The sequence below is a fragment of the Rhipicephalus microplus genome, chromosome 10, assembly GCF_043290135.1.
Source record: "Rhipicephalus microplus isolate Deutch F79 chromosome 10, USDA_Rmic, whole genome shotgun sequence".
Classification (NCBI taxonomy): domain Eukaryota; kingdom Metazoa; phylum Arthropoda; class Arachnida; order Ixodida; family Ixodidae; genus Rhipicephalus; species Rhipicephalus microplus.
In genome coordinates, this window is record NC_134709.1 from 40,960,489 (window position 1) to 40,972,674 (window position 12,186).

The 12,186-nt window shown below is 44.3% G+C and overlaps 1 protein-coding gene across 2 annotated transcripts in view; it reads right to left on the bottom strand.

Moving 5' to 3' along the window:
• LOC142774698 (uncharacterized) overlaps nt 1-12,186 on the bottom strand; it is a 70,175-nt gene that overhangs the window by 3,524 nt on the left and 54,465 nt on the right. For both annotated transcript variants that reach the window (XM_075875538.1, XM_075875537.1), the window contains exon 3: nt 7,118-7,277. In XM_075875538.1, coding sequence (XP_075731653.1) covers nt 7,118-7,277 — 160 coding nt within the window. The remainder of the gene's footprint in view (nt 1-7,117; nt 7,278-12,186) is intronic.

Sequence of the window (12,186 nt, forward strand, 5' to 3'; positions counted from 1 at the left end):
GTTTCGTCTCACCCTAATTTTGTATATCTAAGTAACTGTTTTTTTTTTAATTATGAAACTCCAAGTAACATATCTACATACAAAGAGCTCACTAAACGTTTCTACGTGTACAGAAGGATTTTGCCTCTACCTCACAAAAACCTAGCTCGGCCGCAAACGCTTACATTAGAGCTTTCGCAAACCCGGACGTACCCTACTTTGAAAATGTTACACATCATGTATCCTGACCTGTACCCAAGTCATCTTTGCCCATATTGTGGGGAAATAGCTTCATTAGAAAATACGCTCTTGCAGTGCACCAAATTCGCTCATTTATCGAACATCACCTCTGCCAGATGGGAGGCGGCAATCCGCAGCTCGTCCTTGGCAGATCAGCTCTGGGCTGTCCACCAAGCCCGCGAGGCGGCTGAGGAGCTCGGGACCTCAGTTCGCACGTGGGAGCGGCCCGCGAAACTGTGATCCGTGTTTTGGAGGACCCAATAAAAGTTTATTCAATTCAATCCAATCAACCACCTCCATATAAAGACAACCATGTGAGTATGCGAAGCGCGCTAGTGTTCACTTGTACTTCCATTTGTTGTTTCCATTTATTTCTTTCTGTGGATGTTTTATTTGTGCGTGTAGATGTGCATATGTTGTGCACCACTTATGTCTTCCCTGTCCCGTGTTTGTGTATTACTGCGTGTGTGCCGCAAAGGCAAGACGGAGCGTTGCTAGGAGACTCTCTCCCTCTCCTCGCGCGAGGAGAGAGGGATAGTTGGCGCATGCGCCGTGGGGGAGCGGATGGTCGCCGAGGGACGGACACATCCCCGAGCGAAAGCTGCTTCGCATCTAAAATCGGTGGATACAGTGCTTCAGGCAATGTGAGACACTCGTAGCGTGTTCATCGGCAATGTCATGTCCCCTTGAACTATCGTTTGTACAAAACGTATTGGCTGTTTTAATTTCAGTGCTTAAAAGGTACCAGGATGAATACACTACTGCCATTAAGTAATCCGGTCTAACACGTGTCAAATAACAGTCCAACCTGGCACACGCTGGGCCCTGCACGGAATGCTCTCAGACGGTAAAGGTACGAGTGAAGCATTATTGAGTTGGCAAGAGACGCATCAGTGTTGCTTAACAATACTTGAATTGTGTGTTTCGATCATTCCCGCTTCTTTCTATATCTCTATCTTTTTATCCCTCATCTCCTTCCCACAGCGTAGGATAGCAAACAGAACGCGCGTCTGGTTGACCATCCTGCCGTTTACTTCCTTTCTTTACACCTACTCCTCCTTAGTTAGCGCCAACCAAAATTGGCCAATGCTGCCTGTACGCACGTACATACTATAACTGAAACCAATATGGTATTTTTATACGTTTTATTTACGTAGTCTTTGCAACCCCGCACTGAAATCACTGCAAGGAGGTGTACATACAAATTCAATACAGGTAATGGCGTTTCTGTGATAGTACTCAATAACTGAATGCTAAGTATATTCATAACAACAAAAAAGCAATAGCAGTACGCAAAGATTTAGTACGTTATGACACAAAACAAACATGCATAAACGTTGTGATACACTGTTACAATTCATGACGAAGAGAAATAAAACACTGTTGTCAGTAAATTTTACTATATATTCAGGTGATTCATTCAATTCCCTTAATGTTCAAAAAATGAGTTGGCAAAACTAGTCCTTTTGAATCAGTAACGTGTTGGCATCTTTTAAAACGATATGTTTGTGCAAATAGGTACTATACTCTATCAGTTCCTGATTTCGATTATAATATATGCCGTGAAAAAGTTTTAATCCCAGTTTCCATCTTCTACACTGTAGGGTTTCCCTGCCTACTTTGGCCTGTATTTCTGATACACTAGCAAATGGGTCGCCGTTATGGCTAATGAATTAGGCAGCCGGGTTTTTAATTTTTTCTATTGTTTCAACAAGATACTTGAGAGCGTATTTTTAATGACATTACCACGCGTTTTTAAAGGTATTGCGTCAATATTATTGCGGAGATATTGCCTTAAAGAAACGCTGATATTCATATGAGCAGCGACAAGTCGTATATATTGGAGAGGGACAAAGGTACGAAAATTGAAAAAAAGGAAGCATAGAAGGGCCCTGGAGTTGCCTTTTCGTGACAGTGATCATTTATCCTACTCCCGGGAAGGAAGAACGGTTGAAAAGACAAAAAAAAATGCGCAGGAGGATTTGCGCGGAGAGACGTACGTTTTCAAAACGGCGCATGCTCACTGTGGAACCCTTGCGTTGAAAAACGACTCGCTCCGAGGTCATCGCCGATATTAAAAGGCACCGTGCCGGTGCGTTATCACGCGTCCTTGGCCGCCACGTATTGATTCCGGGACGTGGTGTAGATGTTGTGAGCGCCGACTAAGAGAGCTGTCTTTGCTTCTCCGCGTTTTCTTTTTCTCCACTGCCTACCGGAACGAGCCCTATATAAGCTGGCCTCTTCATTTTCGCGATAATATTTCTGGCTTTTCTTGCCACTATAAGTTTCTACGTTTGAGATGTTTTTTTTTACTTACAAAATTTTGCGAACACATTTCCCGCTGTTCTTGTACCAATGTTGGTGCGTTTGAAAAAGTTTTTTTTTTACTTACACACTTTGTGACAGATATTTTCTTTGTTGCTTGCACTACGATTCTGCGTTTTATATCTTCTCGACTTTCACTTCTCGCCCTGTTTTAGCTCTAAGGTCTGGAAGGAATAAATTTTCACAGGAAAATGCGCACGGTCATTGCGTCTCGTCAGACCTGTCTTGGTGGCGAAAAGAATAATGTTAAACGTTATATACGTTTTCTTGCTTTATTTTGTTTGTACTTCACGAATTTAAATAGAACGGTTCGTGCACCTAGCGGAAATGAATTTGAGACTCCAATAGCTGTAGCTTAACGCTGCACATATGAATGTCAGTGTCTTTTTTTTTTTGTTTTAAGGTAGAGCTTCTTCTTTTGCGGAGCCCACCATAGCCATATATGGTGCTGCTTTAGTTTCGATTAAAGTTCGTGAGACTTGTGTAATTGACCGTTTTTTTTTTTAATATTGCGAACTTAGCTATAGTTGGTGTGCCTTCGTCTTGGAAATTGTGAAGCGCTGGAACAATACAAGAACTAAATATCAGAAACAAGAAGCACGAAGGCATTTCTTTAGTCTCCGTGACTACTTTTCCACTTTTCTGGTCAACAATAATGCGCTTGTAGATTCACTCTGTTGTCACCACTCTCCTTGACAGTATATGCGCGTGAAACTGGAAACACGTTAGGCCTGTAAGGTTCGAAAAGTACATAGCGGTGTAGCGTTTCTGGACTGGGATGTTTAGTAAACCAATCGAACCGAATAAAACAGCGTTTCTACCCCAGTGCCACGTTCGTCTTTACCGCGTGGTCCTAAGGCAATGTGCGACTCCATTCTAATATTGGCCGCGAGGGCCTCCACTAGGGAGGCCAGCGCGGCGATCGTTTTGACGTCACAGATAGGATGCGTGCGCTAGCCTTGCTGCGTAGTAGTTGTGGAATACGGCAGCTTTGCTTTCGTGACACCATTTGCGTCGTTCCCAGTGGCTGCACCGGCTCTTAGTCGCAGTTTTACGATGCAAATTAGACACGAGAGTGCCACTGGGGGCACCAATTTTGCTTGCCCGTATTATCAGGTCTTACCATAAAGTAACATAAAAATGGCAAGAGTGGTCACTTTGGCTAAAAAAGTGGCTGCGGTGCTATACGCAGCTTCAGCCCAGCCGTAAGATGGCAACACATCACTTACTGCTTCAAGAAAACAGGCGTACTAGTTATTTACTACAGTACCTTTTCTAGGGGATTATATGTCTACGTGTTTTTGCGTATGTGATAGTGGCCTGAATCTTCCTTTATCGTCTGCGATTGTACGGTGCGATAACGTCAGGCTGGGATCAGGCATGAATCGGACGCGAGAGAAGTGCACATGACGACGATGCGATGGCAACGTTGTCACGCTCCGTGTTTATGGGCATTTGCGGCAATGAAGAATACGGGCTGCAGCAAGGAGCTGCCACAAAAGATGTGCGATAACGTGCCAGGCGTGCATCGTGGTCTTAGCTTCTTTCGGCTGCCTCTCAGCTTGGCTGCTGGTAGGTACGAGCGTCATTAATACTATGTTAAGTGCGTATTGCATTTGTCAAGTGAAGCCTTAACCTAACGTTTCCGGCAATGTGCTGTTCGGCTCAGAGATCTTTTTTGTGCTCTTCACGTCACGTACTGTTTTCGCGGATTGCTTCAAATTGCTTCACAAATTCATTCTTGGCTCAAGAAATTGAGTTGCCGCTCGCGTGGTTAGGTTTTCTTTGTGCCGCTACGTGTATTCGAGTTCACTGCATGAGTGAGATTTTCTGAAAAGTGCAGCTTTGGTCAGTATTGTTATCTGTACCGTTCACAAATTGGCTGAAGCTCGAACGAGCGCAATAAGAGTAGCGGTGAGTCTAGAAAAATGTTTGCTAGCTAAAGCTATAGGACGTAATCTTTGAGTAAACGCTCCTGTCACGTTAACGGCATGCATGACACCTAGAATTGCTTAGTTTTTGCTGTAGAAACTGCTTTTGGCTGTTTTTTCGCAAAACAGCGATGTAAAGTATGCGGTAGAAAATTAGTGCGTATAGGTGGGAAAGAAAACGTAGCCAACGTTTTCCTTTCTTTTTTTTTTTTTTTTTTGGTTCATGCCGCAATCAAGTGCTGAGGCAACTACTGCCGTGTCGCGTTGTGCACTGTAGGTGTAGTTGTGAGCGTTTATTGCAATTTTATTCTGATGTGGTTCTTGTTATACTGCTGCCAATGTGTTTCTTTCTTGTGTCTGATTTATAATCATGATATGGCAGCTGTACTTTCGCTTGTCGCAGTGCAATGAACCTCTCTTTGTGTCTGCGTTAATCAAATATTATCAAAGTGGGCATGTGTTTAACAAGAATATCACTTTACAATAAAATATTTCGCTCCTCCAATGATTCTCATGTTTTAAATAAATTGTGTGGATAGACACACATAGACATCGTGTGCTTGCCGCTCTAGCGGCGCAGCTTACAAGGAGCTCATCGATGCATGCAAACGACGCGTTAAAAATAATAAAGTATGGCCTCAGAGATGAGCACGCACGCAGAAGTGGTCTTGGAGGCTGTATGATAATCCTAGTCACTACAATATGGCCTTCAAGACAGCCTTTTCTGTGGTCTGCCGTCTTTGAGGCTGCTAAGTTTCACCACACCCGTTCGGTGAGCTGCGAACCCAAATCAGCCGCAGGGGCTTATGGAAGTGTGCTCTTTTGGCCTCGATGGTCTTGCCGCTCCTTTAAGCACTCAGCTTCAAAACCAAGGGAAGCCCGCACGGTGCCCCCAGCAAAGGCGCGGGAAATCCGGTGTTCTAGCAGACAGCATAACCGGCATCTTATGGCTGACGTCATCACGTAGGTTGCACCTCGGTATGTGCTCGAGGCCAATAAGCAGCGTTTTGCTTCTGTGCGTCGTTTCTCGTGTTACGTTAACGCTAAATGGTGTCCGCGTTTTCGGGGCAAGTGTACGCTGCACGATATTGCGCCAAACGTGTGCCTTGAATAAAAGTGTTGATTGCTTTCAACAAACAACGGGGACACTATAGCGACAAGCCTACGTGAGTAAGAAAGATCGGGTTGTAACAATAATTGAACGTTCTAAGAGAACCATCAAATCTTCGACGTCCGACGTCCACCTTTCATTCGTTTCAGAATCAGTGCATGCATATAGGCCTCGAAGATGGTTAAAAGTTCCCTATAGCTAAGTGTTTTAGTTCAGTCGAGTTTTGTTCAGCTGCTGAGTCCTCTAGCTCTTGCTTTTGTTTGCTCGCATTCGCCCTGTCAAAGGTCAACGTCGTCACGTGCTTTTCCCTGTCCCCGCTTTCCTTCAGGCCACACTGCGAAAAAGGATCATTTGTTTGGCTCGAACCTCGAGAGAGATCTGCAGTTCAAAGATTTTCTGAGTTACATATTAATTCGGAGGCCTTTCACATCGCATCATTAAAGGCACCTTTGAAGGGCCATCACAAGCCATAGAGCAGTGGTAGAATACCCCGTTGCCCCATATCGGGGCTTTGTTTCTCTAGGTGCATCCCTTTTTTAAATCTTTGTTGTGGACCTTCGCCGCAAAAATTTTTGTCTGTCTGTCTGTACGTTTGTCTGCTTGTCCGCCCTTAACGATACCCTAAACCTCACCGAACGGTATACCCCAAACGGCCGACCCCATCCGCAGCACCTACCAATATTGCTCAAGATTGAGCGTTTACACTAGTGCGATTCTAAATTAAAAAAGCAATTATTGCGCACATCTGAGGCACCATAACAACACGTAAATATTAAGTAGTGTGTCTTTTTACTAGAAAAGGCATGCATAAGTAATTCTAAGGACCGTAGCATTTACCACGCTGCGCTGACAATGCAACGCTTGCACGAAAAGGCAAGTGTTTCCAACGCTCTGCTAAGACGACACGGTGGTAGCACCTGCCCGTCGCCTTGCGTTCTACACCTTATCACCTCTGAGATGGGCGCGCAGGCGCGCGAGCTTCGTTTTCAAAGATAACTGCCAGATATCGCTCATGTCTCACGTTTCACGTGACTTGATGCGCTCGTTCGCCTCCGCTGCATGATCGAGGCACTCCAACGCAGCACCTCCAGAATACAATTAACCAATTTTTTTGCGCAGAACATCAAATACACGTTTTGTTCACTCTCTCCAGGCGCAAGACTATCGTCTTTCGACGACATTTGCAGTGTAACATGCGAATACGGCGCCAATGTTTTTCTTTGGCTTCATTAAATCGTCGCGGTTGCTGTATTATGAAAACGTAAAAAAATATTTTACGCAGGTAACGGAGTCTGTTTAAAAGTCCTCTGCCACCTAGGCAGTGAACTTTCTGAGCAGATGAAATGAAGTCGGTCTATCCTGGTCCTTCGGTTGTATACTTGATAAAACTTCATACACATACATTGCGTCTCCAATCAAAATCCCTAACAAGCACTTGATTCTTCCGTGAATTCAGAGACATTTGAGTGCGAGAGAGTCATCGTGCAACGAGTAGGCGCAGAATCAGCTTTACCTTTTCGCGTCAACCCACCTTGGCAAACACTGGCCTCTGGTGTCATAGTTGTGCCCAGAGCCGACTTGTGGATTGTCTGCAGTCTCCTCTGGTGAGCTTGCTTGCGACGAAGAGTTGCTTCGGTGGATCTCGTCCTGTCAAGAGCTCCCGAGATTGTTTTTCCGTGGCTGGCGGCTTGCTGCCTGCATGTTAGAAACTGGCTTAACGTCCCAAATGTATCGGTCGTACCAAGCACAACATTTGAAGACCACTTTGTAAATTCGATACTTTATTCAATAAGAGCCTGTAGCCTTCGTAGTAACAACAAGCTTCGGCAAGTTTTGCCGGTGGTAAGGGAGCACGGATGGACGGATGGTTGTACGACGTCACTCTGCTATCAGGGGCCTGCTGAGAGACAGCTGAGGGCAGAGGCCACAGCTGTGGTGGCGCAACTCTTGCTACGCGCTCCTGTGCCATCACGTGATCGCTAAGAGAGTGCAAAGTGAAGAGGCCACAGCTGGCACCGTTTCAGAGCACGGATGGATGAGGTAATCTGTAGCAGGGATTTTGTGACAGGCTGATGTCTCAAGGCAGCAAGCATCTACGACTTAACCCGTGGTAGCTTATCTGGTAAGGTGTCGAGCTGCCAAACTAGACGGCGTGGGTTCGATTCTTGGCACAGGCGGCCGCATTTCGATATGCAGGTTGAAATACAACTACTCCCGTGTCAAATAGTTTCGCTTGCACGTAAAGAAATGCCAGGTGGTCAAAATTTACCCAATGTCCGTTTCCCATTACGGTAGGCATCATAGTGATATCTTGGTTTTAGCATGCGAAACTCCATGATACCTTACATTAACAGTCAAGTGTGCCTTGAGCATGGCGGGGGCATTCGTGACAACCACCACCATAATCGCCACTTTTTTTTTTCTGCAAGCCTTCATTGCTTATGCTTGGTTTGCTTATTTACCTGATTTTTCATGTTATGAATAACCTTTCGAAATAAACGCAAGCTTTATCGCAAAGTTGACTTTTACTTTTGTATTTCAATTTCATAATCTTTGCTCCATCCTCAGAGATCTCACATATGAATTTTCGCGATATATGTTTACCCTTCAGGGGCGAGTTATGACGCACTGTCTACAAATATTTAGAATTCATGTACCATGACTCGAAAGCACTCAATATTACATTACAGGAAAGAAAACTGAACATTGTGTTCTTCTTGTGACGAATCACTTACTTGCAAATAACATGTTCATAAATATTTAATTAATCTGCAGTCAATCATGCTCCATTGTGGCACAAAAAGAATGAAAGCACAGACTCCGCATAAGCTCACAGGCTCCACAGGCTGTATTTGTGTCCGCGAATGCTGCCTGTCAAACGGTTCATCAAGCACCGCAGTTTTACTGCGAAAGCGATTGGCTACAATCATATGCATAGCACTGAGATTTAGTCAAGACATATATTGACTTTGCAGAACCTTTGTTAAGGATAATGAAGAATGCATTTCGCTCCAGTTTGGCCACAAGTAGCACAAGAAAGTTGCGTACGCAAACGTAGCCACCACCGCTACAGAGGATGTATTTTTTTTTCTTTCATCTTTTCACGTTGTGTTGCAACTCTTCCTTAATTCTGTTATTTGCAGCTGAGAAATCGTCTACCCCGATTCTGCTGGCAGCATTTGATCATCTGAGTTGTCGTTCGGTAGGTTTTGAAATACATTCCTTTAGGAACATTTTACATCTGTCTCTCTCATTTTTATACTATACTGGTAGCAGCGAAAAGCACGCATTTGTATTCTTTCGAGGAGTAGAGCACAAAAGGCGTGCATTCGTATCTTCAACATTTCTTTTTACCCACGTTTGGCACAGGATATGCGAACACATGTTCAGTACGCTGCAAAAAGTTTTACACCCTTAAGAATGTATTTTCGTCTAATGGGCAAGGCCTTTTTAGTCCGTTTAAAACGCTCTAAAAACGTAGAGTCTCTGAAGGCCTTACACCATACATATATTTGTGTTTGTGAACACCCCTAAACTATGAGTGTTAGATAAAACTACACCCGTGCGCGTGGGTTACAACACACAAAAACACCTTGAAACGATGGCGGTTACATGTATAAGCATATACTTGATCAAATCGAGCGTGAATAACGGGACAACAAATGAAGAGACACACAAGAGAAAACCATTCGTCCTGTGTGTCTCCACTGTTCTATAGAACAGTTGATGCTTGGACCAGTTGGTGATACATATTTGATGGAATGAAGTGCCATAAAGGAACAACAAAAGAGGAGACACACAGGACGAACCGTTTCCTCATGTGTGTCTCCCCATTTGTTGTCCCGTTATTTGCACTTCATATGATCAAGTATGCTTATACATGTGTACCATCGTTTCAAGGTGTTTTTATGTGTTGTAACCCACACGCACGTGTGTCGTTTTATCTAACACTCATAGTTTAGGGGTGTTAATAAACACCTATTAAAGTAGGGTGTAACGCTTCCTTTCACCCTCTTTTTAAAGTGTTCTAAACAGACTAAAAGTTTGTTGCCCATGGGAGTTTGTTGCCCATGGTTTGTTGCCCATAGCATTGCTGGTTAACTACTACTCGAAGTGCTCTCTAGACGTGGCAATTCAAAGGACAGAAAGGCAAAGTTGGGATTTAATTGCCTCTCTTTCTTTTTCTCTCTCTATTTTATGTCTCTTCATGATCGGTCATTCTGACTGCTTAATGAAGGCCTGCACCCTTCAAAAGAAATAGTGATTACTGCCTTGTAGGCTCCTAAATTTCATGCGCTCAGACAGATACCAAGATGTTGGGCTTGGCTGATCTATAGCGTGCAGCACGCTGAGAAGTTGGTTGGAAGGTTGTTGAGGAAGACGTCAAGACAAATGCGTTGAATGCGCGTATGTTGATCACACTCTTTACAAACTGATACTTCCTACAAGTTCCGGTCTTTTTTATGACGCCGTTGGCCACAGTGGCCCGGCAAAGCAGAATTCCGCACATTTTAAACAGTTATGTGGTTCTTTTCGTTCTTCTCCGCATTAAATTGCTGATTTGCAACGCAGTGCCATCGCGTATCGGTGTAAACCTTTGCTGCGCTTGAAATATATAATATGTATCTCGTTTTCTGAAGACATAAAAAAGAATCAGGTAAGTTTACCCTTTGTCGACATCAAATGCACTTTTCTAAATTCACTTAGCCCTAAAAAAAGGAGTATCTGCTGCTAAACATTTCTAATCCTCGTATTCTTTTCGTTAAGGCTGTCACTTAGCCTCAACTCCACATATGCGTAGTCGTGCGTAGGGCTTCTCTTGAGGGGAGGTTGGGCTGAAGTATCATTGCAGCGCCCCCTTTCCTAATAACCATATTAGGTCAATGTATGGGGCAAACGTTGCGCCCTCTTTCAGGTGACTAGGCAGAGTAGCCACACTCTTGCCCCCCCCCCCCCCTCTTGCGCATGTCTATGCGTATGTACTTATCACTCACTCACTCATTCAATCAATCAATCAATCAATCAATCAATCAATCAATCAATCAACCAACCAATCGGTGATAAGTCGGCCTAAGAAGACACCCTCAAAACTGTCGCTCCCCTATCCCTCTCTCACTTCGCAAAGCCGACGCAGGCAGCGTCTGCTATTTTAAAAAAATTACTGCTCGCGCTGCACAACCGATCACTTTCCATCCCTTATATGCAGGCACTGGATCGCGAGTTCGTAATTAGGTCAAGGGCTTCATCACTTGGTTTTCGCTTGACGTTGAAGGCAACGCTTCTCCTTCATTCAATAAATAAGAATAATAAGGACGAAATAACAATTAGGCATGGCCAAACCATATCCTAATTACGCAACATTCACGCGATAACCCCCCCCCCGCACACACACACACACACACACACACACACACACACACACACACACACACACACACACACACACACACACACACACACACACACACACACACACACACACCACACACACACACACACACACTGCGACGCATTTACTCGAGTTTCCAAGTAGGAAGGTGCGGGTGGCAATTTTTAAAAACACTTGGGGCAACCACAGACACACTCACATAGTATCCACAATGCCATAAATGATCTTAACGTTTCAGTAACGAGGAAGTGCTGACTACGCCGTTATTTATAATTCTTCGCAAAAGCGTGGTACCCGCTACTCGCTTACCGGGCATTGTGTGCACTTTATTGATGGTGGGGCTTACGACGATGAAAAAACTATGCCTGTGGACTTCGTAATGGATGGTAATATTCAACAACCCCCGCATTACGCAGTTCGCATATCGTAATGGGTGGGAAAATTCAACAACCAACTCAATACGAAGTTCGTGTTTTGTGACGCCTGAATGTCACTTAACCGATGTAAAACGTCTTATTACATGTCTTAGCGTGCTTCTTTATCCGACTTAAAGCTTGCACAAGGTCTGTTTGCTACGGAGTTTCAAGCTACGGCGTTTGCCACACTCATGAAAGACAGGTATGCAGGACCGTGATGCAGAACCACCAATTATTACGACCTAGACTTTAGACTAGACTGGTGTTTCATCTTCGTGAGATGCTCGGCCCCACCCCGTTTCTTGTATAACACGATGTGAAGAACTCTCGCTCGTCTACTACACGATGTGTTGGCCATTGAATGTTTCCTATATAGTAACGCTTGAGCGCTTATTGTCGCCATGTGATTGTACTTTTTTTTACTTTATTTGTGTCCTAATTGCACATTCTAATAGTTTATTAAATACCATGAAAGAAAAAAAAACCGGCGTACTTCTGTGGTAGAGTGCTGGATCGCCATGCAGGAGGCCCGGGCTCGATTGACATTCGGCCCTCGTTGGTGTGATTAAGGTTTTTTTTTTCTCTCTTATTTCGTTCTATAGCGATTACGGACACCAGCGGTGGAGGACAGCTATACGGCGCCGAAATAGGCCCTTGTTGTGATCTCACAACAGCTGTCCCTCTAAAACAAGGCTAACAAAAGCACATTGATAGGAAGAATCGTCTCCCATTGCAAAGAATGGTAGTTCGTCAATAACGCTTCCTCATTCCTTCCATTATGAGATGTTCCTGTGT